At 47.8% G+C, this 27,371-nt stretch overlaps 12 protein-coding genes across 12 annotated transcripts; 7 read left to right on the forward strand and 5 right to left on the reverse strand.

Moving 5' to 3' along the window:
- Positions 1-79: 79 nt before the first annotated feature.
- On the reverse strand, positions 80-1,921 carry BKA55DRAFT_594412 (uncharacterized protein; the record flags this gene model as incomplete). Its single annotated transcript, XM_046195664.1, has 4 exons — positions 80-474; positions 775-1,020; positions 1,051-1,255; positions 1,304-1,921. 4 exons carry the CDS (start codon positions 1,919-1,921, stop codon positions 80-82), a joined length of 1,464 nt encoding a protein of 487 aa, XP_046049646.1.
- Positions 1,922-2,380: 459 nt separating this feature from the next.
- On the forward strand, positions 2,381-6,527 carry BKA55DRAFT_676111 (CHAT domain-containing protein; the record flags this gene model as incomplete). The annotated part of the gene is made up of 2 exons (XM_046198088.1): positions 2,381-3,634; positions 3,707-6,527. Exons 1-2 carry the CDS (start codon positions 2,475-2,477, stop codon positions 6,525-6,527), a joined length of 3,981 nt encoding a protein of 1,326 aa, XP_046049647.1. The 5' UTR covers positions 2,381-2,474.
- Positions 6,528-6,906: 379 nt separating this feature from the next.
- Positions 6,907-10,710, forward strand: BKA55DRAFT_664070 (uncharacterized protein). Its single transcript, XM_046197684.1, has 6 exons — positions 6,907-7,212; positions 7,259-8,028; positions 8,456-8,559; positions 8,610-9,297; positions 9,349-10,115; positions 10,164-10,710. Exons 1-6 carry the CDS (start codon positions 7,035-7,037, stop codon positions 10,432-10,434), a joined length of 2,778 nt encoding a protein of 925 aa, XP_046049648.1. The 5' UTR covers positions 6,907-7,034; the 3' UTR covers positions 10,435-10,710.
- Positions 10,711-10,873: 163 nt separating this feature from the next.
- Positions 10,874-11,770, forward strand: BKA55DRAFT_512072 (class II aldolase/adducin N-terminal; the record flags this gene model as incomplete). Its single annotated transcript, XM_046187770.1, has 1 exon — positions 10,874-11,770. The coding sequence occupies one exon, from the start codon at positions 10,874-10,876 to the stop codon at positions 11,768-11,770; it is 897 nt and encodes a 298-aa protein (XP_046049649.1).
- A 611-nt stretch (positions 11,771-12,381) lies between these two features.
- On the reverse strand, positions 12,382-12,756 carry BKA55DRAFT_690565 (uncharacterized protein; the record flags this gene model as incomplete). Its single annotated transcript, XM_046199518.1, has 1 exon — positions 12,382-12,756. One exon carries the CDS (start codon positions 12,754-12,756, stop codon positions 12,382-12,384), a length of 375 nt encoding a protein of 124 aa, XP_046049650.1.
- A 1,129-nt stretch (positions 12,757-13,885) lies between these two features.
- On the reverse strand, positions 13,886-15,368 carry BKA55DRAFT_511672 (nucleotide-diphospho-sugar transferase; the record flags this gene model as incomplete). The annotated part of the gene is made up of 2 exons (XM_046187733.1): positions 13,886-13,976; positions 14,098-15,368. 2 exons carry the CDS (start codon positions 15,366-15,368, stop codon positions 13,886-13,888), a joined length of 1,362 nt encoding a protein of 453 aa, XP_046049651.1.
- A 656-nt stretch (positions 15,369-16,024) lies between these two features.
- Positions 16,025-17,851, reverse strand: BKA55DRAFT_511809 (glycosyl hydrolase; the record flags this gene model as incomplete). The annotated part of the gene is made up of 8 exons (XM_046187746.1): positions 16,025-16,341; positions 16,403-16,514; positions 16,566-16,653; positions 16,701-16,810; positions 16,857-17,011; positions 17,062-17,416; positions 17,466-17,554; positions 17,602-17,851. The coding sequence occupies 8 exons, from the start codon at positions 17,849-17,851 to the stop codon at positions 16,025-16,027; spliced, it is 1,476 nt and encodes a 491-aa protein (XP_046049652.1).
- Positions 17,852-18,413: 562 nt separating this feature from the next.
- On the forward strand, positions 18,414-20,585 carry BKA55DRAFT_511616 (uncharacterized protein; the record flags this gene model as incomplete). The annotated part of the gene is made up of 6 exons (XM_046187726.1): positions 18,414-18,470; positions 18,525-18,886; positions 18,935-19,125; positions 19,171-19,456; positions 19,502-20,030; positions 20,088-20,585. 6 exons carry the CDS (start codon positions 18,414-18,416, stop codon positions 20,583-20,585), a joined length of 1,923 nt encoding a protein of 640 aa, XP_046049653.1.
- Positions 20,586-20,846: 261 nt separating this feature from the next.
- On the forward strand, positions 20,847-21,515 carry BKA55DRAFT_594418 (glutathione S-transferase; the record flags this gene model as incomplete). The annotated part of the gene is made up of 1 exon (XM_046195665.1): positions 20,847-21,515. The coding sequence occupies one exon, from the start codon at positions 20,847-20,849 to the stop codon at positions 21,513-21,515; it is 669 nt and encodes a 222-aa protein (XP_046049654.1).
- A 406-nt stretch (positions 21,516-21,921) lies between these two features.
- BKA55DRAFT_738670 (Alpha/Beta hydrolase protein) lies at positions 21,922-22,832 on the forward strand. The gene is made up of 2 exons (XM_046201396.1): positions 21,922-22,377; positions 22,433-22,832. Exons 1-2 carry the CDS (start codon positions 21,949-21,951, stop codon positions 22,763-22,765), a joined length of 762 nt encoding a protein of 253 aa, XP_046049655.1. The 5' UTR covers positions 21,922-21,948; the 3' UTR covers positions 22,766-22,832.
- Positions 22,833-24,715, reverse strand: BKA55DRAFT_615787 (cytochrome P450). The gene is made up of 3 exons (XM_046196708.1): positions 24,314-24,715; positions 23,385-24,261; positions 22,833-23,326 (listed from the first exon to the last, which is right to left on the reverse strand). The coding sequence occupies exons 1-3, from the start codon at positions 24,680-24,682 to the stop codon at positions 23,013-23,015; spliced, it is 1,560 nt and encodes a 519-aa protein (XP_046049656.1). The 5' UTR covers positions 24,683-24,715; the 3' UTR covers positions 22,833-23,012.
- Positions 24,716-24,914: 199 nt separating this feature from the next.
- On the forward strand, positions 24,915-27,367 carry BKA55DRAFT_377977 (uncharacterized protein). Its single transcript, XM_046185933.1, has 5 exons — positions 24,915-25,101; positions 25,157-25,285; positions 25,332-26,022; positions 26,075-26,326; positions 26,373-27,367. Exons 1-5 carry the CDS (start codon positions 24,986-24,988, stop codon positions 27,351-27,353), a joined length of 2,169 nt encoding a protein of 722 aa, XP_046049657.1. The 5' UTR covers positions 24,915-24,985; the 3' UTR covers positions 27,354-27,367.
- Positions 27,368-27,371: the final 4 nt, after the last annotated feature.

Genomic DNA, 27,371 nt, shown 5'->3' on the forward strand with positions numbered 1-27,371 from the left:
GATTTTATAGACTCATTGTAGATATTATCCAAATTTCGCCTTATTATAGCTCAGGCTCTAGTAACTGATCTTGATGAGCCTATAAGCATGTTCTTACAAGATAGCTACGGGTCACCCAATCGCAGCCAACATTGTCTTCGCCTCTCAGGCCGCCGTCAAGCTCATGAATCAGCTTCTGAATGGGACCCGAGGAGCTACGCATGCCAGGATCTTGGCCAAGCTGATGTAGTAAGTACCCCGGGAATGTGGTTGGTCTCTTGGTAACAAAAAGCTTGATGACGCCTTCCGTCTGACGTTTTCCATTTGCTGAGAGTTCTGGCGGGATCCACATGGTTACTGGGAGAGGTAGTCTTCCGCTTTCCGACTCGCCCTTGGGGCACACAACCAAAGACGTATCCTCGCCTTTTTCTGAGACGAGATTACGTACTTCCCACTGCTCCGTTAAAATAAAAATAGAAAGATACAGTGGATAGTCTGCTTGGTTCTCAAATAGCAGCGCTAGGTCCTGGCTGTGATTAATGTAATAGCAGCCATCCTCAGCTGGCTCGGCTTCGGTGCTTAGAATGAAGGCACGCTCGAACTCTGGACTCGGAAGTTGGTTCTCGACACCAGAGAGATGCTTGTAGTCAGCCAGATGAGCGAGTGTTGCTAGCAGTGTCTTGGGAAATCGATGGTGAGGATGGCCAGTGATAGGGGATCTATAAATGACCTTGCCAGTAGTAGTCTCGATCTGATAAGTAATGGGTGTGTCCATAGAGACATGAAAAGCCACACCTTCCTCCGTCGTATCGCAGAGAATGAGGAACGGGTATGTTTTGGACTCCGCCACGAGAGTTTCTCTACTCGCTATGCTGGAGTCGAGGTGGAACCGTGTCTTTCGTGAGGAGAGAGATGTGACCAGGACCGCCTTCCAAGCTGAGCCTCTACGGATTTGATGTATGTCTTTCGGACTTATTACCAGTCGGGACTCGATACTACCGACCGCAGATATAGTGCCCTCAATGCGATCCTGGAGTAGTACTTATGGTGTTTCTCGTGTCTCAAAAGTACTCAACGCATATGTATCCCCAAGATGTACTCCATGTGCCTGACCAGCGTGGAGAACAAGATGGCCATCGTTGTTGCTCCGGTGTAGATGAACTATGGGAGGCATATCTGGACTTTTTGTAAAGTCACCGAAGAATGAAAATCCACAATTTCCATAGAGCATCGGTGTCTGTTCCGGCACGTGAGCATGGAATTGGGTTTGAAGATGCTGATGAAGTGATTGGTTAGAGATGCGGGCTCCTCGCCTTCACAGTACAATAAGAGAGTTTACTAAGAAATAGCTAAGAGCTCCCCGGCGGCCGCCACCTTCAAAGTCCAGTTCTGAAGTGACCTGATCTGGGCCCGCCGCGGCAAGAATAGTATACCCTTGAGGGTTTAGAAGCCGGGCGAAATTGATGTCTGCACCTCGTGGGACATCTTGGGTAATGGTGATATCGAAAGGGTCAGATACGTCTGGCAGCATATCAAGACTTGGATCATGCTCGAAATAACGGATGGTCGAGGTATCCACGCAATCTGCACGTAGAGCGCTACCGGAGAAACAGCAGTCAAGCACTAGTGTCACGTCTAGGCCTCTGTCGATCATTTTATTGATGGCACTGCGCAGCACTGTCCCATAGAGATATCGTGTTTGGAATGTTTTAGGGTCGAGCAGCTCCAGAGCCAAGGCATTGTCTTCCTTTCTCCGGCTACCGTGACCAGAGTAGTGAATGTATACACGATGTCCTGGGCTAGCTGTTTTCAATATGCGTATCAAGCTCGATGTCACGTTGTCGTAGGTTGGTAAGGAGTCCTCAGCCTCCAAGGGACCCGTTTGGTTGCTGTCTGGTGACTTTGTCGCCGTAAGAACGACAACGTCCGGTTTAGAGGGCATAGATATGAGGTATTCATGGACGGCCCTGACGTCAGGGATAGTGCCTTTCAGAGACCTATCTGAGGTTGAAGACGTCCCATCCTTGCTTAAGGTGAAGCCTACTCCAATCAACACTGCCCAGTGATTTGGCTGAGAGCTAGTGGTAGTGGTGAAAGTGTCCATGATGCACTGGGCGGCAGGGGATTGATGGAGGTACATATCTTTCTATTCCAAACTAATGTAGAATTTGATACCCGAACAGTCGAGTACTAATTATTTCCAAAGCGACCCCGCACCAAGTCAAGCAAAGCAAGCAAAAGTCAGGCAACCTTGGACTTCAAACAAAAGTGCACTTCTGCCTACATGCCTTGGTTAACTATACGTACCTTTCAATCTTGGTCATCGACGTGTCCTGATATTACTGGACAAACAGCTGACCAGGCATGTCTTGTCGAACCAAATCTGTCTCAGCCCAAATCTCTGCAATCGAAGCGTGTTCCTTCATCTTACTTTATGTTTTACCTATATTTCCAAATTATCCTTCTATTATCGCATATTGCCAAATTTTCTTGAAATGGATAAGATTATGCTTGATGAAGACTTGTCTTGGTTGAGCGATGCCATTGACGTAGCTATTCTACGGGCTATAGAAAACCGTGTTTTTTTAATTGGCATTATTGCAGATTTACTACGAGACATTCTGGACTATTTCGAACTTACCATGGATCACAAGTATCTAGAACAAGGCATCAACCTTGGTATCGCTGCCTTGCCTCATATGCAGGATACAGAGCCCAATCGACGCAGTATCCTTACTGATTTCGCCAAGCTTTACGTTCTACGATATGAATGGTACGGGGATATAAATGATGTCGATAATGCTCTTTCATATTCGAGGATGGCGCTTTCACCCTCACCACAAAGTTCTATACCTGATTACTCAGTGCACCACGACATTGCCTTGTTGCTGTGGGAGAAGCACCTTGCCGTAGGCGGAGTGAACATCTTGGACCTGTACATACAAAGCTGCAATGCCGTCTTGGACCAAGCCGACCCGGGAGATCCTCAGATTTCCCACTACATGTCTATGCGTGCTATCGGGTTTGAAGCCAGATTCGACCTTTCCAGTGACTTGGACGCTCTGCAAAAGGCGATATTCGATTGCGAGGCATCTCTCGAGATCACCTCCAAGGATGATCCAGAGCGCCTTGAGCGATTGCAGAATCTCTGCAGTTGTCTCGGGCACAGGTTTGAAAAGTCAGGCACAGTCGCAGAGCTGGACAAAATTATTCAGGTTTGCGAGGAAGCAGATAGCATTTCGGCTTCTCACCAAAGGTTCCAAATAGAATGGATTGAAGTTGCGCTGGGACGTTGGCTTAAGGAAAGGTATTGGTTCACCTCCCAGCCTAGAGACTTGGACCGTGCTCTCAAGATATCGGAGAAAGCCCTGTTACTCACCCCCGACGCGCCAGGACCTCTGGCCAACCTGGGTTCGCTCCTTCGATTACGTTTTCGCCGCTTGGGTGACATGACTGATATAGACCGGTGTATTGAGCTGACTAAGAGGGCGTGCTCAATCATTACGCCGGAGGATCCCCTTGCAGCAGATCTTTCAAACCTATTGGCGACTGCCTATGCTTCTCGTTTCAATGCGAAAGGAGATATCACGGACTCGGAAAATAGTGTCACGGAGAGCAGAAAGACCATAGAGGTCATGTCACCAGATAACCCGCGGTGATTCAACATCCAAATTGAACTAGCAGACCGTCTCGGTAACGTATTCGAAAATTCTTTGCATCACCCAAGTCATCCAACCTCGATGGAAATCCTGGAGGAAGCTATCACACTAAGCAGTGGCGTCTTGGACAAGAAAGCGTTCAGCAACCACGATTGGCCACTTTGGCTAGCAGTACACGGGAATCTTTTGGCTCTGCGGTTTCGGGCCCAGGGAAGCATCGACGATGTCCAAGATGCTGTCCGCGTCACCACTGAGGCCGTCTCTGCAGATATATTTTCGCAGTCGGCTACGCCATACGTCCTTACCGCCAATGCACATTGTCTGCGAACGAGGTTTGAGATATCTGCAAGACTCGAGGACATCGACCGCGCCATCGAGCTGGCGAATAAGGCAGTAGAGGTCACTCAGGAAAAGGCATCATCCATGCCGGATAGCCTGCTGACGCTCTCAACTTGTCCGTCTAATCGGTCTGTTATTACAGGTACTCTTGCTGATCTTCATCACGCCATTGAGGCTGCCAAATCGGCAGTGCAGTTGACCCCAACAGGCTCCATCCACTGGGTCCCTCGCATGGAACAACTTAGCCGATGCTATGCTTTCCGTCATTGCCTCACGAGGTCGGCGAGTGATCTGAATGAGGCCATTCGAACTATTACCATGGCTATTGACGAAACACCCGACTACAGGCCTGAGAAACCTCGATTAATTTCAGTTAAGGCTACCCATCTATATCATCGTTCTTTGATTGGAGGCAACAACAGCCGAATAGATCAAGATGAAGCCTTGGAGCTCTTTCAACGCGCCCTGGAGTTACTACCTCAGGGTAGTGTTGATCGAGTTCAATCACTCATCTTATTTGGGTGTGCTCTTATGGGTAGATTCTTCGAGAGTCGAGCGATAGCAGACGGCGATCGCTCTATCGAGACACTCCGCCAAAGCCTTTGCGAGATGGATTCGAATGATCCTTCTTTCACTGGGGTTCTCAATAGCCTAGGTATGTCCCTCATAATGCGATTCGCGACGCAGCAAAATTCTTCTCTCAAGGACTTGGAAGATGCAGTCTCGTATTTTACTCAGTGCTTCAGAAATCACTATGGCGATGGCCAACATATCGAGCGAATTCAGGGTGCTATGGGAGCAGCTGACATCTTGTGCTACCTGGGGAGACCGCAAGAGGCAACCGAAATTCTTCAAGACGCCATCGCTTCGCTTCCACTTGTGACGTCACAATCCCTGCCACAGTTGGACCAGCAGATCCTACTCAAAGGTGTGTCTGGTTTAGCAACCAGTGTAGCGGCTGTAGCACTGGAAGCTGGTGCCAGTGCTGCGGAAGCGCTGATGCTACTGGAGCGAGGGCGTGGCATTATAGCCGGTCTCCTCATGGGCCCGCAACCAGCCGACATGGAGATGCTCGATGTTGAGACAGATGCGGCCTTCATGCAAGCTAGAGAGAGGCTCCAAACTCTATCGGCGGGTGGAAGATCAGTGCTGGATCTCTTAGACATGGATGAGAGTTTAGCACGTTCTTCTCATATATTACACTCCAAAGCTCTAAGGGAAGCTGAGGAAGAGTTACTAACGATTGTGAGGCGTATTCAAGAGAATCCGAACACAAAAGGATTCCTCAAACCACCTTCAGAGAGCGAGGTATTACAGGTCTTGAACGACGACACAATTGTAGTCGTCAATGAGGACAATTTACGGTGCGATGCTCTAATTCTGAGCCAATCAGTAGGAACTAGGCTCGTTCCGCTGAAGAAGCTACACTCGCTTGACGTCCGAACTCGCCTGGATGGGCTCACAAGCTCGCGTCCCTATACTGAGCCGACATTACTAGAATGGCTTTGGGACGTTATTGCCCAGCCTGTTCTGAATGAGTTGGGATTCTGTGAGCCGTCGTCTGATGGACATCCTCCACGCATCTCCTGGATAATGACTGGATCTTTGCATCCATTTCCAATCCATGCAGCAGGTCTCCATATAAACGGCTCCAGAAATACAGTAATAGACAGAGTTATGTCCTCGTGTGCTTCTTCCCTCAGAAGCTTCGTGTCTGGCAGGAGCAAAAGTGTTGAGCCACTGGAAGTCAGTCAGACTAAACAGGCTCTTCTGGTGAGCATGAGGCAGACCCCCTTCCGTCCAAACCTACCCGATCTGCCGTTAGCCGTGGAAGAGATCGACAAGCTGGAGACCCTAACGTCGAAGCTGGGTCTGGAAACCATCCGACTGGACTGTCCGGACCGCACAACGCTCCTGAAGCATTTGGAGTCGTGTACCTTCTTTCACTTCGCTGGTCATGGAGAATCAGACCCGCTTGACCCTTCATGTAGTGGACTGATGCTCAAGGATAGCCTTATCACCGTCAACGACCTGCAAGGTGGACTGCAAGGCCAGAGTAATCTCGTCCAGCATGATGCCTTTCTCAGCTACCTATCTGCTTGCTTGACAGGCGCAAACGATGCAGTAGGCCTTGAAGACGAGAATATTCATACCATCGGAGCATTCCAGCTGAGTGGTTTCCGTCACGTCATTGGTGCTCAGCTGCAGGTCTTCGACGCCACCTGTTCACTCGTGGCTGAGTCAGTGTATAAAAACTTGACATCTAATCCTCTAACAGACCTCGCAGTTTGTGCCTCACTACACTTTGCGGTCAAACAAGCTCGCGATGCATGGTTGAGTGGCCTATCTGGAACGACTGAGACACGTGAACCGCCTTCAGAAACCTCAGAGGAGTGTAAAGCGAAGAGTCTAGATAAGTTGACTTGGATTTTGGATAACCAGAGTTTCAAAATGCTTATTAGTCGGAATGGGCGTTTGAACTTGCAGAGGAAGCAACCATCGAAGCATAAAAAAGCTGAGTGGATTTCTTATGTGCATTATGGGCCCTAAAGACATCATTTAGTTGCTTATTCTGTCCTGCCTGTTACTGCCCAGCACATAGCATTAGTAGAGACATCCCATACGGATTAAGGCCGAAATGAAGGTCATATGATGACTCGAGAGGCATGTCGGACTCCTCATAAGCCTTCACAGAGACAAACACCACCAATCTTGTTGTGATTACTTATAAAATCGACTAAAGAACGAGTATGAGCTCATTGGGTATTCGAGCTGAGGTCGCTGTCACTGGTCTAGTCCCTTAAGGGGCATTAGTCTCTGAGGCAGCATTACCTAAGCGGACCGCGTCCTCCGATACCACCAAGATACCTTTGCCCAAAGTCAATATAAGATGCATAAACGTGATGGAACTTATTGCCAGAAACGTCGGTAGCAGAAGCTCAACAAGGTGTCTGTGACAGTACAAATAGAGACTGCTCTCCCTCCTTCTCTAGACAGCTTTTTTAAACACTTTCACTCACATTTGCCATTACATCTTAGTAATCATCAACATTCAAGATGGCTCCTACTAAATTTCCTTGTGCTACTTGGACTCGCATAACTTCCAGCAAACGCCTTTACAGATCCTCCCAAGCTGTCTCTGCTGTTGGCCAAAAGGTCTACATCTTTGGCGGCGAGTTACTCCCACGTGAACCAGTTGACAACAGAGTCGATGTTGTCAGCCTTGATGTCCAAGGTCCGCTGATAGTCAAACACTTACTAAATATTACTGACTTTCGTAGAGCATGGTGCCCAGAAACTCACGGCTCCCGCCAAGGCTCCCTCACCTCGAGTCGGCAGCCCAAGCACCACCATCGGAAGCAACATCTTCCTCTTCTCTGGACGCGGCGGCCTTGAGATGAAGCCGATTGAAGAGAAAGGTGCTATCTGGCGGTACAATGCACCCGAAAGTATATGGGACTCCATCAAGCCTGCAGATCCTTCTGTGTCGTTTCCGGATGGTCGAAGTTATCACTGTATCACGTCAGATGGAGTTGATCAGCTTTATCTCCACTCTGGATGCCCTGAGAAGAATCGATTGAACGATCTTTGGGTCTTTGATGTAAACAAACGGGCTTGGACCGAGTTACCCTCTGCACCAGGACCTGCTCGTGGTGGCTCCTCCATCGCATTTTGCGATGGGAAGCTCTATCGCATGAATGGCTTCGATGGAAAGACAGAACAGGGCGGTGCCTTGGACATCTATAACATCGCAGCTGGTTCATGGTCTACAGTTACTTACAAACCCGATGGCCTTGAAGGCCCTGAAGCACGAAGTGTCGCAACACTACTCCCCGTCTCAGTGCAGGGCAAGACCTTTTTAATCACAATGTTTGGCGAAAGAGACCCTAGTGCTTTAGGCCATGCAGGAGCCGGAAAGATGCTTTCCGACGTCTGGGCTTTCGACATTGAGGAGAGTACCTGGCAGAGAGTGGATATTAGTGAAAACGGGCCTGTTGCTAGAGGTTGGTTTGACGCTGATGTTGCGCGCGATGAAGATGGGATGGATACTGTGATTGTTCATGGGGGTCTTGGGGAGGATAACCAGAGACTCGGTGATGTTTGGGCATTGCGCTTCTAGCTCCCCTTACTGTCGTTAGTTTATTCATTGATGATGATGGGTAGACGTGCATTATGACCCCACATAGCAGAGTCATGTCAGCGGCGTACGGACTCCGCGACTCCATCGAGCTAATTGTCTACCAATAAATGAAGAGACGCTACACCGCTTGTGATTTTCAGGTTTAGCGCAGTATCGTAGCTTCGTGGACCTTTAAAGCCACCACGGAGTCCGATTCTCCGATGGAAGCTATCAATCATCCAGTTGACCAACCCTGATAATCACTCAATGCCTCCAAAACGAGCCTGTGATGTTTGCTACAAGCGAAAGGTATCGCACCCCACGTATTACTCCTAACTTGTACTAATAAAGGCGCTAGATCCAATGCATAAAACCGGTTCCCGAACAACCGTGTGAATGGTGCGCGAATCATGATCTTGAGTGCGCTGTCAAGAGGGAGTCGCAAAGGAAGACAGACGTGAAGCAAGTCCTTTGACTCCACATATGAGAAACATTCGGCTGACCTACTCCAGCACTGCCCTCGTAAGCCATGTCAAGACGCTTGAGCGTCGAGTCACAGAGCTTGAAGCATCTCTTCTGCAGATGCGCTCCGACATTCGAGCGTCCACATCAACTCCGACCGCAAATCTGACGTCTCCACGCTCAGCCTTTGGAAATCACTCTGAGGACACCTCGGTTTGTATCTCCCCATGTATCCAACAGAAAACTGCAGTGTCTGCGCCTGCAGAGCCATACCCGCTCTGGACATGTCTCGGACAACATTGGTACTTCAAGGGCATACCTATCAACTCCACCAAAGGCCGTGAGTGGATGTCTTCAAAGGTCGGCGAAAGCGTCTCTCTAGATGGCTTCCGTCTGTTTGGTACGCAGAAACGCGATTTGAGTAGCCCACCACCTTCATTCAGCTTTCCGGAACGGCACACTGTAGAGGAATTTCTAAATTCATACTTCAACTCACACTGGCGACTTATATACCCTATCATTGACCCAGGACTTGTTGAAGATACTTTGGCGGAAGCTTACGCCGAGTCCCGAGGAGCACGGGTATGCCTTTTGGCGTTCATGGCTATGAGTTCGCGGTTGAAGGGCTCCCAACTGCAGCCTAATGAGAGTGATGTCTATGTACATGCGTCACACAGCTATTTGCCACAATTACTCAGCCAGAGTACGCTGGAGAGTCTTCAAACAGTTCTTATGTTGGTAAGTCAGCCTCTTCAAGTGTTCGTTATTCTGTTCTGACGCAGGTGAAAGCAAATATATCATCTACTGTCTGGTCAGTGGGGGACAGCTGCTACACTTCATCCTCACACCTGTCGCATTGTGTACGATCTCAAAGGGCATATCTCAAATCCCCTCACACCAGGCGAATCCGACAGCCCACGCCGACACACACATATCCGAAACCTCTTCTGGATATGTTATATCTTCGATAAGGACATAGCCATCCGTTTCGGAAGACCGCCTTGCCTCACCGGAGATTATTGTGACCCGACGCTCCCGGATAATTGGGCTCGCATATATAGTGGAGGGTTCACTGAAGCTTGCACTCAATTTCCCCAGAACGACACTGTTTGCTTTTCGCAGGACCTGCACCTATCCCACCTCAAAGAACAAATATGTCTATTTCTTTGCTCTCTAGACAACTCAGGTTTATCAGATGGAACGATTCTCGGTCAAGTTCGCCAATTAGACCTTGATCTTGAGACATGGCGCTCAAATATCCCCGTGGATTACAGGCCAAAGTTGTCCGTCCTTCCCGAGCAATCACTCTTCCACCCGCATATGTCGTTCGCCCAAAGGAGAAGATGCATTCATCTCCAGCTAGAGTACAATTACCTAACAACGGTAATCCATGCTGCCGTCCGTAGATGTGGCGGAGTATATGCTGTGGACGATAATTTACCTGATGACCTACACAGCGTCTATCATTCAAGCAGTGACATTTCTCTCGAAGCCAGTCGCACAACGCTAAAGATCTTCAAGACTTATGCCGATGCTCTCCAGGAGGACATGTTCGGGTAAGCAGACTATCTATCCCTGTATTTGGATCATGCTAACACTCTTAGTCACATTACATTTCACCCTCCCATAGCGGCCATGGCGCTATTCATGAACATTCTGATCCATCCTTTGGATCAACGGGCTCGACGCGACCTTGACCTCTTGGCGGGGTGTGCAACGTTATTCCAGAGCACGGCGATGGAAGAGTTGACAAATGATGACATGGACTGCATTCATGAGCTCATTAGGTTTATATCGGAACTGGTCCGTCTTGGTAACAGTGCGGTATGGAAGGCAAAGAGAGAATGGAGGAGCACAACCGGGATATCATCATGACCCGGCGTTGACGGAATGAGAAACTCCCAAATAAACTTCCCGGCCATCCCATTTCGTGGCCGGGCCGTGCAACTGATGACGACGTTGGCTTGGATATAATTGGTCTTGATCAGACGGAGAAGGATCTTTATCTTACGCGCCCTCTTTTGACTTACAGATTCTCGCAATTTACTGTCCACGCCTTTCAGATGACGCTTTTCATCTTCATATTCCAATACTACATGAATCGGATCAAGTTCCCGGCCCCGCTTATGATAAGCACTGGCTGTTCTGAATAAGGCGCTTCCCCGCAATCATGAAGCTAGACAGTATTTAGAGGGCGCACGCACGCCAATGATAGACGATGGATAACAAAGACATAAAGGACGACACTTGAACTGGGAATCAACCATAACAAGAAATATCATCAAACTCACTCATATCAAAACAATTGGGTATCATGACTTCAACCACCACCATCCAAGCCCAAAGCGGCACAATCAGCATCGCCCCCAAACCCACCCACGGCCATGAACTCAAAGACAAGACCCCCCTCCAAGCAATGTCCCACGGCGACGTCGTCCTCAGCGGCATCCCCTTACACCCCGACTTCTCCTCCCAACGCCAATGGCAACTCGAGCACATGGCCGCTGCCTTTCGCCACTGGCATCGCGAAGGCTACGTCGAAGGCATGAGCGGTCACATTTCCGTGCGCGATCCAGAATTCACCGACGCTTTCTGGACGAACCCCCTCGGAAGACACTTTGGTCTGTTAAAGGTTAGCGATATGATCCTCGTTAACCTTGACGGAGAGGTCATTGGGGGGGATCGCTCGAGACCACCTAACACGGCGGGGTTTTTGATCCATGCTTCTATTCATAAAGCGAGGAGTGACGTTCACGCTATTTGTCACTGTCACAGCATTCACGGAAAAGCTTGGTCTGTGTTCGGCAAACGCCTCGAAATGCTTACGCAAGACGCGTGTAAATTTCGAGGCGACGCGCATAGCGTTTACGACAGTCACGGCGGCGTCGTACTAGGCAGTGAAGAAGGAGACCGCATCGCAGCCGCAATGGGGCCCGAGGGAAAAGGCTGTATCTTGCGGAACCACGGTATTCTCACGGTCGGACAAACTGTGGATGAGGCAGCGTGGCTGTATACGTCCATGGAGAACAGTTGTCGCGTTCAACTTCTCGCCGAAGCTGCTACGGCGAATGGCATGCCCAAGGTTCTGATCGAAGATGAGGAGGCCAACTTTAACTTTGATGTTGAGAGCGATCCTGAGATTTGTTACTGTGAGTTTCAGGTTTATTATGATCTGGAGGATGAGATGTCCAATGGGGCTTTTAAGAAGTAAGAGTTCGAAATACAACATCATCGCATCTTTTGCTCGCGGTGTAACTGAAAACTAAGCTTTATGAGATATCGAGCCGGCAAGTGTATGTTCTTTTCTTAAGCTTTAGTCGATAGGGGAGTTGTTAATAGGCTTTCGGAACTGAAGTCTGTTGGTCACGTTTGAATAGAGTTCATCAGGTTACGCTAGAGGCCTCGTGTTAACGACATATCTGTCATTTCCTCTCCAGTCGGCTTCAGGATTTAGTACTTCGGGCTCTTTGCAAACCTTAACTCCTAAATTATTACTCCAGTCTCTCGTCATCCAAGCCCCGCCAGTGTTTTCTTTTCCTCGCTTCCTTTCTTCTCTAATAATATAGTGCATTATACCGCTTGAAGACATCCTGCATCACCATTCGACAAATGTCTCTTGATTGTCCTGCTCGTTACAATCCTAGAGTTCCTAGACGAGTGAATCTTCGAACGTAGTCAGTTCTGCATGTTTGATATATAAGAGCTTCCAATTACATCAAGGCTTCATAGAATAGAGGTGAGGCGTCGCACTCAGACTTATGCCTTCGAATTGGGATGCTGATCTTGTGAAGAGACGAACCTGTAACAGCTAAAGGCATCATCCTAAAACCAGGAATCTCTTCGCTGGCTTCTAGTCTTAGACTTGCTAAAAGATTGAGACTTTCCGTAGGATCGAGGCTGGCCGTATAGTTGAGAGCTGCCGCTAATTGAACGAGTACCATGCATCATAGCCAGAGTCCCGAGGCTTGATGGAGATTTGTGCCTCGCAAAAACACTGCTCTTACGCTGACTCTCCCTCTTGAGTTGAGCTTTGCTTTTCCTCTCCGGCTCGAGGGATGCTTCGTCCTGGGTGCCGGGTCCGTACCATTTCCCATCGGGTCCCTTCCTGTATCCAAAGTTTCTGCTTTTATTATTCTCGTATGTTTTGGAGAAGGCTTTAGTCACGGTCTTTGTGACGTGACCGCCGCAGCAACCCATAATGGATGGTAAATATAACACGGGGTGGGTTGGTTGCTTGTAAGTAAAGTTTGAGATATCTTGACGAGAAGAAGGTGGTTGGATGACTGTTGAAGCTTATAGCTGGATGAGGGGAGGAGTTTGAGTAGGTCGCTTGTTGTCTTGAGGCAGCGGAAATGGTTGAGACTGTTGGATGGGAGCAGATATTTATACAGCTCTTTGAACGCCGAAATATTTACTTTATATGGCTTTCTTTCTATGAGTCTCTCGTCATGGTGAGATGTTGAATCTTGTGCAATTCGCTAATTGGCCTTGACATTGAATTTTACTACCTCTGGCCCGTCAGTTTCTTGTATGTCGGAATTGACTTTGGGAGTTCTCCCGTTTTATTAGTCTAAAAAAACATTCTACTCCGTAGGTCCGAGTTGTCCTGTTGATTGACTTCCAACATGAAGACGTGTTCAGTCACCAATGGATCTGAACCTTGCTGTTGAGACCTAGGTTTCCACGATTGTATCTGATCCAATCGGGGTACTGTAGGGATGAAACCTTCATTTCAAGTTCTTATAGGGAGCGAATACACGAGGGAAGACGTACGATGTAAGCATTGACTTTTTGCTGTATTAACTCTAAATAACACTTCTCGACAACACACATCAGGCCGCATACCAGCTACGACGTAACAGCTCAAGATAAACTCCAGCTTATCATGCAAGCTGGTATTACGTAGACAATACCGGAGCAAATACACTATGGTAGAGTCATAAGGTTGAGGGGGTAAAAGAAGCTTCAACACCTTGGTGAGGGTGTTTAGCACCCACTCTGTACCTCTGCTCAGCAGATATGCTGTAGCAATTGGTTAGGCATTACGGTATAATGTCTAAATAGTGAGCTAGATGTGTTATTTGTCGTTGAGAACTGCGGTTGAGAGCTTATAATTACCACACAGAACTTGGTCTGTACCTCTACAACAGTTACTAACACCAACGCCTTCAGCTAAAAGGCCCAGTATAATGTCCTATACAGAGAAATGGTCATACGATTGCATGACCCTTCAGGTGATCACATAGATCATTATCAGTAGCTTTACCAACACTGGGCTACGCATCATTGACATCAAGACAGTTCAATTGCAGGGCTCAATTTAGCATCAGTTTTCGACATCGTATTGTATTTGTGATCCTATCAACTCAATTCCACCGTGCGTCCGAGCCAGCCTCACAAACCCATCACTACTGAACCTCATAAAACGACGTATCAAGCCCAACATGCTCAGGATTAACCTCGCTCAAATTTCTGCCAGACCAATCACAATCCCAGAACGTAACCAGCGCCCAAAGCTTGATAAAGCTGTGAACATACCCAAACACAATCTGACAAACAACAAGTGGAAAGTCAGATGGATATTGAAGGAAGTGCGGGATGATCTTGATAACCTTTGTCCAGAATAAAAAGATCAAGAAGAGCACCAACTCAGCGCCGCCAGATTTCTCAGCCAGGACAAACGTCGTGATGAGGAGTGTATCCCAGATTATAGCAAAGTTGACAAGACCAGCCCAGTACACCATGAAGCAACTCCATGTATACCGAGAAACAAAAATTGGATCGCGAAGCATGACTGGATTGCTGCGAAAGGTCGTACGGGCCCAGCGAAGTAGCTGATCCTTAAACTTAGGCCACTCACCAAGCGTCGTCTCAATAGTAGCATCCTCTGTATCCTGAAACTTGACAAGCCACTTTTTCTTCATACCTTCTCTTGTCAAAAAGTTATCATCATCAGGACCCAGACCCCCACCACCAAAAAGTCCAAAGCAGAACTTCTCATGGCAGAAGCGCTCGAGGAGGTTAGTGTCGTTGAGGAACTCTGTACGGTAAACTGCTGTTCGGCCTGAGATGACGAATACTCCACCGTCGATGGCGTTAGATGCACGAAGTTCCCAGTTATGACGCTGGAGGTAATTACACGCGATGAAGTTAACGATGGACGGCCATGTCCAGTCTCCAGGTGTCGTTCGCCGAACTCGCTTCTTGGTCGCTACCATACCAACACCCTGATCTTCAAAAGGCGCAAGAACAAAGGGAATAAAATTCCTCGGCCAGAAAACATGATCATCTGCGAAAATAGTAATGGCCGTAGTGACGTTTGGCATAGCATGAGTGATTTGTCGCCTCTTACTCGGTTCAGAGAGAGCCGAGACAAGGACCTGAGTAAACGGAGCATCAAGAGTCAATTTTCTGAGAACAATTTGACATTCTTCTCGTAGAACAGCACCAACTGTTACGACGAGAATGCAAGCTGGGTTATTCGCAAGAATACTTTCCACACACTCTCGAAAGTCCGGACCATGAGGATCGATGGTTGGAAGAATAACCGTTACATCATTCCGCGAAAACGAAGGATCCTGTTTGATCTCTGCAGGACGATACATCCACGATCCAGCAACATGTCCGAATAAACGAAGATATCTCAGTGTGAAAAGTGTACAAAACACCTTTGTCCAAATATCATTGAGAAGAAGCCAAACACAGGTCAAGCTTGCAACCAGTGGAACGATCAGCAAAAGAGATGGAAATACTCGAGAAGGAATGTGTTCCTTGGAAGGAAGAGCAGTTGGCCAAGGAAAGAACGTCATGTTGATAGTGATCTTCTTACCTGGTGGGCTGTTTTTGACGTAGAAGTTGGAAAAGGTTGGCAGGATTCAACTGGTTTCCAAGAAATTGGGGGTTTTATAATGGCATGCTGGGCGGTTCCCTTGAGTGTTGTGACACTGTTCTGTGGTTTTGACTGTGATTCATTGTGCTGAAGATGAACAATTAGCTTTGTTTGTGAGAACTAAGCGAGTCAATGGCCTTTGTGGATGGTTTTGAACAAGACGAATGACAAAGGGGATAGCGCTAAGAGTTCGTCTGAAGTCTAATTGGCTCTGAAACAAAGCATTCAGTGTTAGTTGGAGACTTGCAGGCGACTGCTCAATCCAAAGAGCGATGCTGAGCAGATTATTCAGCGCGAGAGTTCATTGGTAGTGTCAGTGTGCTTCCCCCATACAAGATAAACACAATTTATCGTCCAAATAAACTAACCTAGCGGTTCACAGGTGGGCGTAGTGATGCTAGGGCCTGATTGTCGGGGTGATAGTGCGCAGTCATGGTGAAATCGAGCGAGTACATGGCCTTTTAGCTAGCGGAATCACAGAGCAACTCATACTTTAGTTTCAGCAGTTAGGCCGAAAGTCAGGTCTCATGTCTCAACTAAAGCTCTTTATTCTATCTGAGCAGTAGTTAGGTGTCTCTAAAAGATACCAAAGAAACTCCTCTTTCCCTTCTTCTTCTCCGGAGGATAAACCACAATCCTATCCAAATCCGCACCCTTAACATCCTTCCCATTATTCAACCCTCCAACAGTAATAGTATTCTTCCCCTTCTTGAGCGGCAGCAACAAAGGAGCAGATAGAATAATTCCCTTGTGTGTATCCTTCTGCCACAGAGTGTGCACCTTATCCTTATCGCCGTTGACGACGACACTGCTGATCCGTCGGATTGCCCAGGTACCGTTGATGCGATCAGGTGAACCCATAGGTTGGTCGCCAAAGCCCATGTCATCGATGTCTAAAGGTTGTTAGTATGTGAATGAGAAAGGGAAGGGGGGGGGGGGGGGGGGGGGGCTTACTTTGGTGGTAGAAAGATACCCATTGGTCAGCGCCTTGGCCTTCAACTGTGAATGTTGCGGTGCTGTCGTTGCCGTAGATGCCAGTTGCGATGACATGGTCCGTTCCAAAGGTCTAGTCACAGCCATTAGCAAAACCTCTGCGTAGTGAATCAGAGGTACCTACAGCTTCTTGGAGGTGAGCGTCTCCAGCGAACTTAGCGTTCTTTGAGGGATATGTCTTGCCCTTGATAGGTTTCCATTCACCAGTTTTGCTACAAACAGTCAGTATGGACTCAGAGTCAACGCAAAGGCGACTTACACATTCAAGTCGTAAACGTCGTGCCAGACAACCTTGACGCTCTTGTTCTCCTCGTCAATCTCAATAGGAAGCCAGACATTGCGACTCTCCCAGATCGATGGCAGATCCCACTCCAAAGTGTTAGTTTCAACTCACGACAGATAGAAGGCAACATACCTGGTCAGCCATATAAAGGTAAGTCGTCTTCTTTGTCCCCTTGATCCTCCACGAGAACCCAGACTGGGTACTAAACGTCCTCGTATAAGCCGGCGCAACAAAGAAAGGCTGCGACCACGGGCCCTCAAGTTTATCAGCCCTCATAGCCACAACATCTACTCCAATTAGCCCTCACTCTCATCTCAGTACCCCAATCAAGACTTACTGTTAGGTCGGTAACCAGTCTTATGACTCATAAAAGTCCAATAGCTCTTCTCCGTCTGAATAATAGTTGGCGCCTCAAAATCATATTTATTAAATCGAAACGTGACCTTTTCCACATCCGTAAGATTCTTATTAAATTCGCTGACGTAGACATCTCGACCTTCGACTTTATCGCCGTTGGAGTAGAGAGCGTATGATTTTCCGGTTTTGTAATCGGTGAAGGCGCCGAAATCTTGGGACCAGTTTCCGAGGGGTGATACGGCGTGTTGGAATTTGTAGGGGCCGGCGATTTTATCGGATGTTGCGAGGCCTTGGAGTAAAAGGCTGTACTTTCTATCGTCGGCGTGCCACCACATCTAAGAAACAGAGTCAGCTTGGTGGTTGTATGAGAATAGGGAGATGTACGTGGTATTTTCCTGTTTCTTCGCTGTAAAGAACCTTGGGTCGCTGAATGATACTCTCCGGCGAAACAAACTCATGACCCTCTTCAGGCTCTGTAACACATCAGTAACCATCACTCTAGTCAATTGGGTAGACAAACTCAAAGCCAAACCGTGAGACTCCCACGTAGCGAGGTCATCAGAGCTGTACACCGAAATACCGCCGCCCTCTTCCTGCTCTTCAGTCTTGTGTTCACCAAACCAATAAAACTTGCCACTCTCCCTGTCGACACAGAGACCACCAGCATGAGCATTGAATAGATTTCCATCGGTATCGTACCATCTCGCACCAGGGACAATCCACTTTGCACTCGCGAGCGCAGCAAACGCTAGAACCGAGAAGAGAGTCATACTAGCAATCAATTGACACTCTGTGACTTGTACAACTAGTTCTGTAACTTGTACAACCAAAAGGAAATGTTTGCATTTTATAGCTGTCTCGGTATATCTCTTACCGACGGCGCAAAAGTCCCCCAACGGCGTCATACCTCGTCTTAGAATCAGAGCCGTTTATGCTTGTTTGTTCTGCGGGGGATCCCCCCAATTTCTACGTCGATCCCCCGCTAGTTTGGTAGACGCTTCAATCATAGGGACTCTTGGCGCTGGGATGCCCCGGGGGGCACGAGCCGGGATAATTGGCAACCACCAATCGGTCCATTACACGATAAAGCCTAAATTACGAGAGAAAGATGATCGGGTGAGCTTTGTCCGTTGCAGTAGTTGTTAGGTATCTCAATCGAGGTTGAGGATTTGGCTGGCTTAGTTACTACTTGCTCAGTCAAAACGATGTTAGTGAGCTCAGCACTATAGTCTCCGTGTTGTGATGCAGGCGTCGGGTAATCATTTTCCCTTTAGCGATGATATCAGTTGCTGACATGCATCAAGGGAAATCTTACAATCCGCATACGCCGCGATGGCCAAACCACCAGGACGTCCGAGTAAAGCTTGTGAAATATGCAAAAGGCAAAAGGTACAGAGTCAAATGTCCACACGTAATTGGCGTGTTTACTAACTAACCCACTAGATACGGTGTTCTGGAGAGCGACCGAGCTGCAAGCGATGTTACAGATTGAATAACACTTGTAGATACGGCACCAACAGTCAATTAAAGAGGGGCGTGACAAAAACGACATCTAGAGCTGGAGCAACACACTCCATTCGGTCGATACATGGAGCCCCAGTTGCATTGCCAGCTATCGAGCCTGTATCAGACCAAGATTTCTACCAAGGCATCGCTCCGTTTTTGTTCAATATCCTTGTGGAATTATACTTTGACAATGTCTATCAATCAACTCTTCTTTTCCACAAAGCCACCTTTTTGCAGTCACTTGCAGATCAGACCGTTAAGCCTCATGTCCTTCTAAGCATCTGTGCCTGGGGCGCCAAGTAAGCACCCTACTCATTGCCATACTCTAAAGCTGACTAGCAACCAAGTTTCTATCGCGATGGTTCTGGTAGACCCACCTTCAAAGAACAAGGCCTTATGACGAGATGGGCCAAGACAGCTGGAGCACTTGTCTTCCAAGACGCCGAAGAACTTAGTGATGATAATCTCGTAACATTCTGCAATCTATCGCTGTTTTGGCACAGTCAAGGTTCATGGAGGATAAGTTATCTTCACAAAGGTAAGCCACCATCACTAAAAGCATTGAGTTGGCTGACTCGATCAGGTAATGCATGTCAACTCCTCCACATCATCGGAACCGGTCCCAAGAACGGCTCTTCACTCGAAGCTGAATTGCGAAGACGACGGTTCTGGACATGTTATTTATTTCATTGCTTCAGTTGTGAGAAGTTATTTCGGTTCGAGGCGATTGCTGATATTGAGAATCTACCGCTGCCTTGGTCTGAAGAAGACTTTGCAGTTGGGACTTCACGCTCTGAGGTTGCAACGATTGCGAATGGAGTGGACTCTGGAAGTATTTTTGGCGAGCTTATACGCGCCCTGAATCTTTGGTACGTCATCTCTTAGCGATCAGATACTTTTACTGACTGTCACAGGTCCTCTGTCATGTCTGTTGTTAGATCCGAGGGCGATCTCAACTCCCGTCTTCAAGAAATCTTTAGGGTTGAGAACAACATCTCAACATGGTGGAACAACGTCCCTGTTACCTTCAAGCTAGATGCATCTACTGTCTCGACTGTGCCACGTAATGATTTGCCCAAAATCGTTCTTACCAACCTCGTCTATCACCAATCCCTCTGTGTACTGCACTCTTCCATTGTTCCGCTCTTCTGCTGGTCGAAAGGCGACAGGACTTTTTCGTCAGCCAGACAATTATCTGCACAAGTCGCGTTTGATCACGCTACTACAATCTCCAGTCTCATCTCTGCAATATTAGTTGCTGGTTGTCCGCTCAGTTCGATGCCGATTTTTGTCGCATATGCAGCTTACTCGAGCTGCGGTATCCAGATTCCGTTTCTCTGGTGTTCCGAGCTGTCCGTCAAAGAACGAGCTCAATCCAACATCGACGCCAATGTCAAGATGATACAGGGGATGTCAGGTTACTGGAAGTTGGCTTCACTATTGGTAAGTATCACTTTTCTTTTTGCAAATAAGCTGCCGCTGAGACTAACTCGGGGTCAGCAACTCTACGTGCGCTGCCTTCATGATGTTCATAAACAAAGCCCTCCCATAATCTCGGGCGAACCAAAGTATATGGATGCTTCGGCACTTGTGGACTTTGATGTTGACGCGTCGCTTGCGAAATCGTCTATCTTGCAGTTTGCTGGCATGTTGCGATCTGATGAGAATGGATACGTCAAGTCTGGAGATGAGGCCTCAGATCCAACCCTCGCAAGTGCCGGAATTAGTGGCGACATGACATCTGATCCACAGGGTACAGAGGGTGGCCCTCTCCAGAATTTGAATGTCCCAACGAATACGAGCAATCCGAACACGATGCTCCCGCAAACTCCGAAACTCAACCCAGGGCCCAGCGAATGGCCTACTTTGGACATATTTAGCTCCCTTATCGATGCTGATATGGCTGGTCTTTTCCCATCGAATGATGACTTTGATTTATCATTCTTAGATGCAGATCAAACTTCATGGGACTTGGGAAGAGATCTGGAAATACCCTAGAGCGACGACATTTATCATATGACAAATCATTTTAGCGGTTCTACTCTTGTACTAGCGGTGACATTGTCCGAGTCGGTAAATCCTATCATTGGCTGTCCAAATCGTGAGTTAATAGTGGGACCGGTAAATGCCTCGGCACGGAAAACATGAACTCCATAATGACGATTGATATCGAGCAGTATAAGAACTCTCAACGCGTCAAAACTTACAACCTCTAATTTACAATTCACAATCATAAGTAACTCAGACAATTACATCAAGATGCCTCTCACAGTCCATCATCTTCAAGTCTCCCAATCCGAGCGCATCCCCTGGCTCTGCGAAGAACTCGGCATCGAATATGATCTCAAGCAATACAAACGCTCTCCCCTCCTCGCACCCCCCGACTTCAAGTCCCTACACCCCATGGGCGCCGCCCCCGTCATAACAGACAACTCCATAACCCTCGCCGAAAGCTGCGCCTGCATCGAATACATCAGCCACAAATACGCCAACGGCGCACTCTTCCTCCCGCCAACCCACCCAGCCTACGCTGATTTTCTGTACTGGTGGCACTACGTCGACGGAACTCTTCAAACAGCGCTGGGCAGAATTATGTTAATCCGTTCTGCAAAATTAAGCGATGATAATCCTGTTGTGCAGTTTGGAAAAGTCAAGTCTCGCCAGGCGCTGAAGTTGTTGGATGAGCGGGTTAAGAATAACGAGTGGCTGGCTGGAAAAGAGTTTACGGCTGCTGATATCATGATTTTGTTCCCGCTTACGACGATGAGATACTTTTCGCCGTATAGTTTGGAGGAGTATCCTAATGTTTTGAAGTATCTTGAGAGGATTGCGGGGAGGGAGGGGTTCAAGAAGACGATGGGCAAGATTGATAATAGTATGGAGTTGGCTATGGGCGCGAACCCACCTCAGAGTCCTTTCAAGCTGTAAATAGACATTGGAAACTGGAAGAAGGAATGACTGGGTTGGCTTAGACATAACATTGGATGAGACACAAAAACGTGGGATGAGATCAAGAGATATTATGTATAGGGCTCTAGTTTCTTCTCAATCAAATATCAGCTCTACTCTCACCACTATTGCTGACATGCATTACAAGCGATAAACCCAGTCTCTCATTGGCGGTCTTGACTTTCATACCCTGGCTCCATCGCTGACAGGATTGAACTCGTCAGCACTGTCAGCCAAGTCACCTGAATAAGGTAAATGGCGAGCGGTAAATAAGATGCTGCTAAGCTTGATAAGGAAGCCTGTAGTGTAAGACACTGATAGTGCTGACACTAACCTTAAGGTATATATACTCGCTTCCATCTCATTTACTTCTCCCTCACGCAGACACCTACAAAGAATTCATCATTTCATCATGCCTACAAACTCGGAAAAACCTGTCATCGCCATTGTCCAAGGCGCATGGCATCGCGCAATTCACTACCAAGGCCTTGTGCAGTCACTTACCAACGACGGCTTCACAGTCCTTCAGCCCGACAACGTCACAGCTGGCAAAGACGAAGACATCAAGGGAAAGACCCACTTGGACGACGTGGAAGCTATCCGAAAATCTCTTCAACCTTTACTTGACAAGGGCCAGAGAATCATCTTGGTTTGCCACAGCTACGGAGGCATCCCGGGTTCCGCTGCGGTTGAGGGTTACCAGGTTCACGAACGAGAGGCAAAGGGTTTGCCTGGTGGTATTTCTCATGTAGTGTATATCGCGGCGTTTGCTCTTCCTGTAAAGGGTCTTTCTCTTTTGACCGCCGCTGGAGGAACGCATGGCCCTTTTCTCGATAGAACGGTAAGCTACTACAAAACCTGACACCGAGTCCAGAGCATTGCTGACATGCTTACGGGACGATATCTGCTACCTAAATGACAAAGCACAAAACTCCTTCTACAACGACTGTGCCCCCGAGGTGGCAAGGAAGGCAATCAGCGAATGTGTCAATCATAGCACTGCGTCCCTCGAAACACCAGCAGACTTTGTCGCTACGGATATTACTGTCCCCAAGACGTATGTTGTCTGTGAGATTGATAACACGGTTCCTGTTCAGGGTCAGTTTGCTATGGTTGGCGGCATGGGAGATGGTGTCACCGTGGAGAGGATAGAAGCTGGGCATTGTCCGTTTTTGAATGAGAAGACTCTGCCTAAAGTTGTGGAGATTATCGAGAAGGCTGCCCAGTAGATATGGCTTGAAGGGTTTTAGGAAGGTTGAGAAGGGGCTCGGAGGCAGAACTCAAGATAGGGCGAGAAAGATTTGTATGTTAACTTTTTTATTTATATCTAGTCTACAGAGTAACAGAGTAGTTCAATGGCCCAGACGGATCCATATCACCATGCAATAGTAACAAGACTGGTATGACAAGTCATTTGGCATGCTCAAACCGAGCATGCAACTAATCCCATATCACCCGTAAACCTCAACAACTCGCTCAGTTATCAACCGCCAAAGCCTTCTGCAACGCCTCAGGGTTTCTAGGCTTGAAGATAGCCTTATATCGACGAGGCAGAGCAACAAGACTTGTGGGATCCAAGCTACCAGTGATAGGGTGGCAATCAACCTCATCAGACTTCTCAATCTTCAGACTGTTGAGAAGTCTCATGTAGACCAGGTACAGTTCTCTGTTGGCGAGGAGAGAGCCAGCGCACATGCGATAACCAACGCCGTATGTGAAGAGAGGAGCATCAGGTTGTTCGAACCATCGCTCAGGGCGGAAGACCTCGGGATCAGACCAAACTTGATCGTCTGAAGAATGTCAGTATAGCTTCTATAAGGTAAAGAGGTATGACTTGGTGAGACTTACCCATATTGCATGCCCAAGCATTCAAGAAAACAACAGTCCCCTTGGGAATAGTAACACCCTCATAAACAATATCCCTAATCGAAGCCCTCGGCAGCGCCAACCTCAAAACAGTATAATACCTCAACGACTCCCTAACAAGCGCAACGATATACTCACACTTCTGATCATCCTGCTCATCACACATCGGCTGCTTCTCACTGTAAAACTTCCTAATCTCCGAGACGGCCTTTTCCTGGATCTCAGGATGTTGGCTCAAATACGCGACAAACCACGCAACCTGTGTAGTAACGGTGTCCAAACCGCCCGAGAGCATGGTCAGACTGATGGAGGTGAGTTCGTCCTTGTTGAGTTTTGCTTCCTTGTCCATTATCACGTTGGCTTGGATGCAGGGCTTGTAAGTACCGTTTGCGATTCGTTCGTCGAGACCGTTGTTAAGAGCTGTGAGGTACTTGTCTCGACGGTTGCGCATCTCTCGTGCCTTGGTGGAGTGGAGATTGAAAGGGTTCAAACGAAGAAGGGGGATGTAATCTTGGAGATTGCCAGTGGTTGAGCGGAAACGACTGATTTCTTCTTCGACGTGGGTGATTTCAGAAAAGAGATCGTCTTTTTGGCTCTTGAGACGAATACCCCAGTTGAGAGTAAGTGCGAGAGAAAGAGAAAGTCGTTGAATCATGGGCATAGGGTCGACGGGGATGCTGCCGCCTTTTCCATACTCGAAAAGCTCCTTGACAAAGTCGCGGGTTTCGACATCGAGATGGTCGACGTATGTAGCGACTGATGGACGGTTGAGAGCAGAAGCAGCACCCTTACGACGACGCTTCAGAGAGTCGCTGTAGGGAGAAGTGCCGATTGTAGTACCAGCAGTATCAGAAAGGACCTAAACCGTCAGCATCTCACGTGTAAAACGCCGAGGCTGAGAGTATGCTCACCTTGTGAAATGTATAAAACTCAGGTCTCGAGCTCAAAGCCTGCGCATTCGCTCCAAAAATGGTCCTCGCAGCCGCGGCAGAATTGACGACAACAATAGGGATATTTCCAAGCTGAATCTGATAAACAGGGCCGTACTTCTTTGCCCAAGCGCGATACTTCTCGGCAGCGTTGATGTGAATGTCCCAAATATTGCCGATTAGCGGTAAACCAGAAGGACCTTTCAGGTTGCTGATCCTCGCATTGTGACGAATGAGTTCATTGATGAAGATGTAGATCAATGGACCAATCAGGAGTGTCACGAGGAGGGATTGACCCTTGTTCTCGTGAACTTGGTTGTTTAGCGAGACGAGAAGATTAGCGATCGTCATGATGAAGACTGCTGATGAATCTGAAATGCTAAGTGAGGAGAAATCTCGAATACGGATTCCTTTCAGCTCTATATACCGTCTCAAACTCAATCACTACCCTCCATAACACGAAAACACGCCAAGGTATAACCCCACAGTCCAGAATCTCTCTAGCTCGCCAACCCCGCAACGTTTTAGTCTTCCGACTCGGAAACCTCGGAAGATTTCCGAGAAACCCTCTTTAACCGTGGATTTCCAATCCAAGACCCCTCAGTCGATTCTTCTTCGGAAAAGCAACATTGCAGCATCTTGCATCAGCCCACCATGTCTGAAGAGCATCCGGTACTAAAGCCGAAAAAGCGGAATTCTGCCGATGCTGAGAGTGTCGCTGATACACCTGCTCCAAGGAGTAAGAGGGGGAAATACACCTCTGTTGCTTGGTGAGTGATCATGATAGTGATTGATGAATGGGTTGTTGACTTGGGTTTTGGTTAGTGATGATTGTAAGAAAAAGAAACTCAAGTGTATTCCCTCTGAGGATAATACGTGTGAGAGATGTATCGCCGGTGGTTTGACGTGTACCTTTGCCACGAGTACACAAGCTACCAAAGAAAAACCTGATGAGTAAGTATCTCAATGTATCCAAAGAATAAACTGACAGATTTAGTAGAAATCAGAATATTCAAGCTCTAAATCATCAATTATCAGAGCTTCGTCAACAAATGTCAGATTTAGTCGGTGTCGTCCGGGAACTCAAAGACCAGAACCAGAACCAAAACCATCCCCAAGATGCATCAACCGTATCATCACACAACATCGTAACCCACTCACCAGCAAGCACTCACCGCGGCGAAATGCCCAAACAGCCCCAATTCGTGGGTCCAACGCGTTCAGCCTTTGGTATCCTCGTCAGCGAACGCTCCCTAAATCGCATGGGCGTTCCAAAGTTCGATTCAATGCCGCCTAGCGGTGCCCAATCACCTTCTGAACCAGTCCTCGATTCTATTAACGATTTGAGTTTCTGGCACTGCTGTACGGCGAGTGACATTACCACTTATCTTGTTAATTTCCAGGAAGAGGTTGAATCTGTGTATCCGTTTATTGATATTGCAGAGTATATTGCTCAGTCGAAGGAGATATTGCAGGCGATTCGTGGTGGGGGATTGGGGTTTGAGGATGAGGCGAAGTTGAGTAGTAAGGATATTGATATTGCAAAGGTGGCGATATCAACGGGGATTTTGTTGGAGGAGCCGAGTAAGCTTGAGTTGGCTACTGCGATAGTAGACTCGGTGCAGACGAATGTGTCGAGCATTCTAAGTCCACAAGTCGACCTTAAAGAAGTTCAACTCTTAGCCATGCTGGTAAGCCCCCCTTCCCTAACCCCTTCATCAGAGCATGTACTGACAACAGCAGAGCATATACTACTTCCACGCAGGCGAAGAACTATTAGCATGGCGCTCCATCGGCATAGCAGCACGCCAAGCTTTAGAAATGGGCCTCCATCGAAAAAGGAGTCTTTTGGATAACTTCAAAGACACTGATTCTCGACGATTAGCTACACGCGTGTTTTGGTGTGTCTACGTCCTTGATCGGCGATGGAGTTTTGGAACGAGTTTATCGTTTGCACTCGTTGATAAGGATGTTGATCCAGAGTTACCAAAGCCGGTAAGTACAGTCAAAAGAAATATTGATCAAGACTAATTGGGTATAGGATGAGGAATATCTGTATTTGCAGTGTATGGTTGGATATGGTCAACTATGCTCTAAAATCTGGGAAGCTATTCCGCCTTTTGGATCAGCGTCTCAAACTATTCCTGACGATACAGCTGCTGTTCTTGATTTACGAACTCAAGATTGGCTTGATTCAATCCCACCTCATCTCCGACTCCGTCATCCTCGTCTTGGTCTTGCACCACGAGCGCAACCAAGACTCCCACATCGTCTCCGTGCATTATTATACCTCCGAGGAAACTACGCTCGTATCCTTATTTATCGACATCATTTGATGAGTACGGCTAGCATAGCCGCAAATCCGCAGAATGCATGGTTGGTAGTGGACATAGCACAGGATACTATTCAAGTCCTGGTTCATCTCCACGCTACAACGGATATCTACAAACGACAGCAGAACGTCTTCAACTACTTTCTGCTCAGTGCTTTGGCAGTTATCTTCCTAGCTGTGTGTCACGCCCCAGAGATTTTCTCCCTGCCGTGTAAACGCACATTCTCAGATGGCGTTGAATTGGTCAGAGGCTTATCTCGACACAACATTGTCAGCAAAAGACTTTGGAAGAGTATTCGCGGCATGATACCCCGAATGAACACCTTTGGTTTTCCTCAAAACGGTGAAGATGGTGAGGCGCGGAAAGACGATGAAAATGGCCAAAATGGAACGACAAACGATCAGAACGCTCCGCAGGTTGAGGTCAACACGGAAGACCAAGTTCCCATGGCAATGCCCGAAAACGAATCTTTCTCTTTCGGCGATATGATGTTTGGCGACACAGACGTGGCAAACTCCGTACCCGATATGTTCCAAATGAGCGAATCTCTCCTAAACCTCTTCAACGCCTTTGGCGAGGGACAGCAATTCCTAAATCCTGTCCCAAGTACGTTCAGCGAAGAGGGAGAATACGCTATGGCTGCGGAGCAAGGGAAGGATATATCCATGAGATTCCAAGGTTTAATATGAGAAAATCTTATTCTATTG

This window comes from Fusarium redolens (assembly GCF_020744475.1).
Source record: "Fusarium redolens strain MPI-CAGE-AT-0023 chromosome Unknown BKA55scaffold_8, whole genome shotgun sequence".
In the NCBI taxonomy this organism is placed as follows: Eukaryota; Fungi; Ascomycota; class Sordariomycetes; order Hypocreales; family Nectriaceae; genus Fusarium; species Fusarium redolens.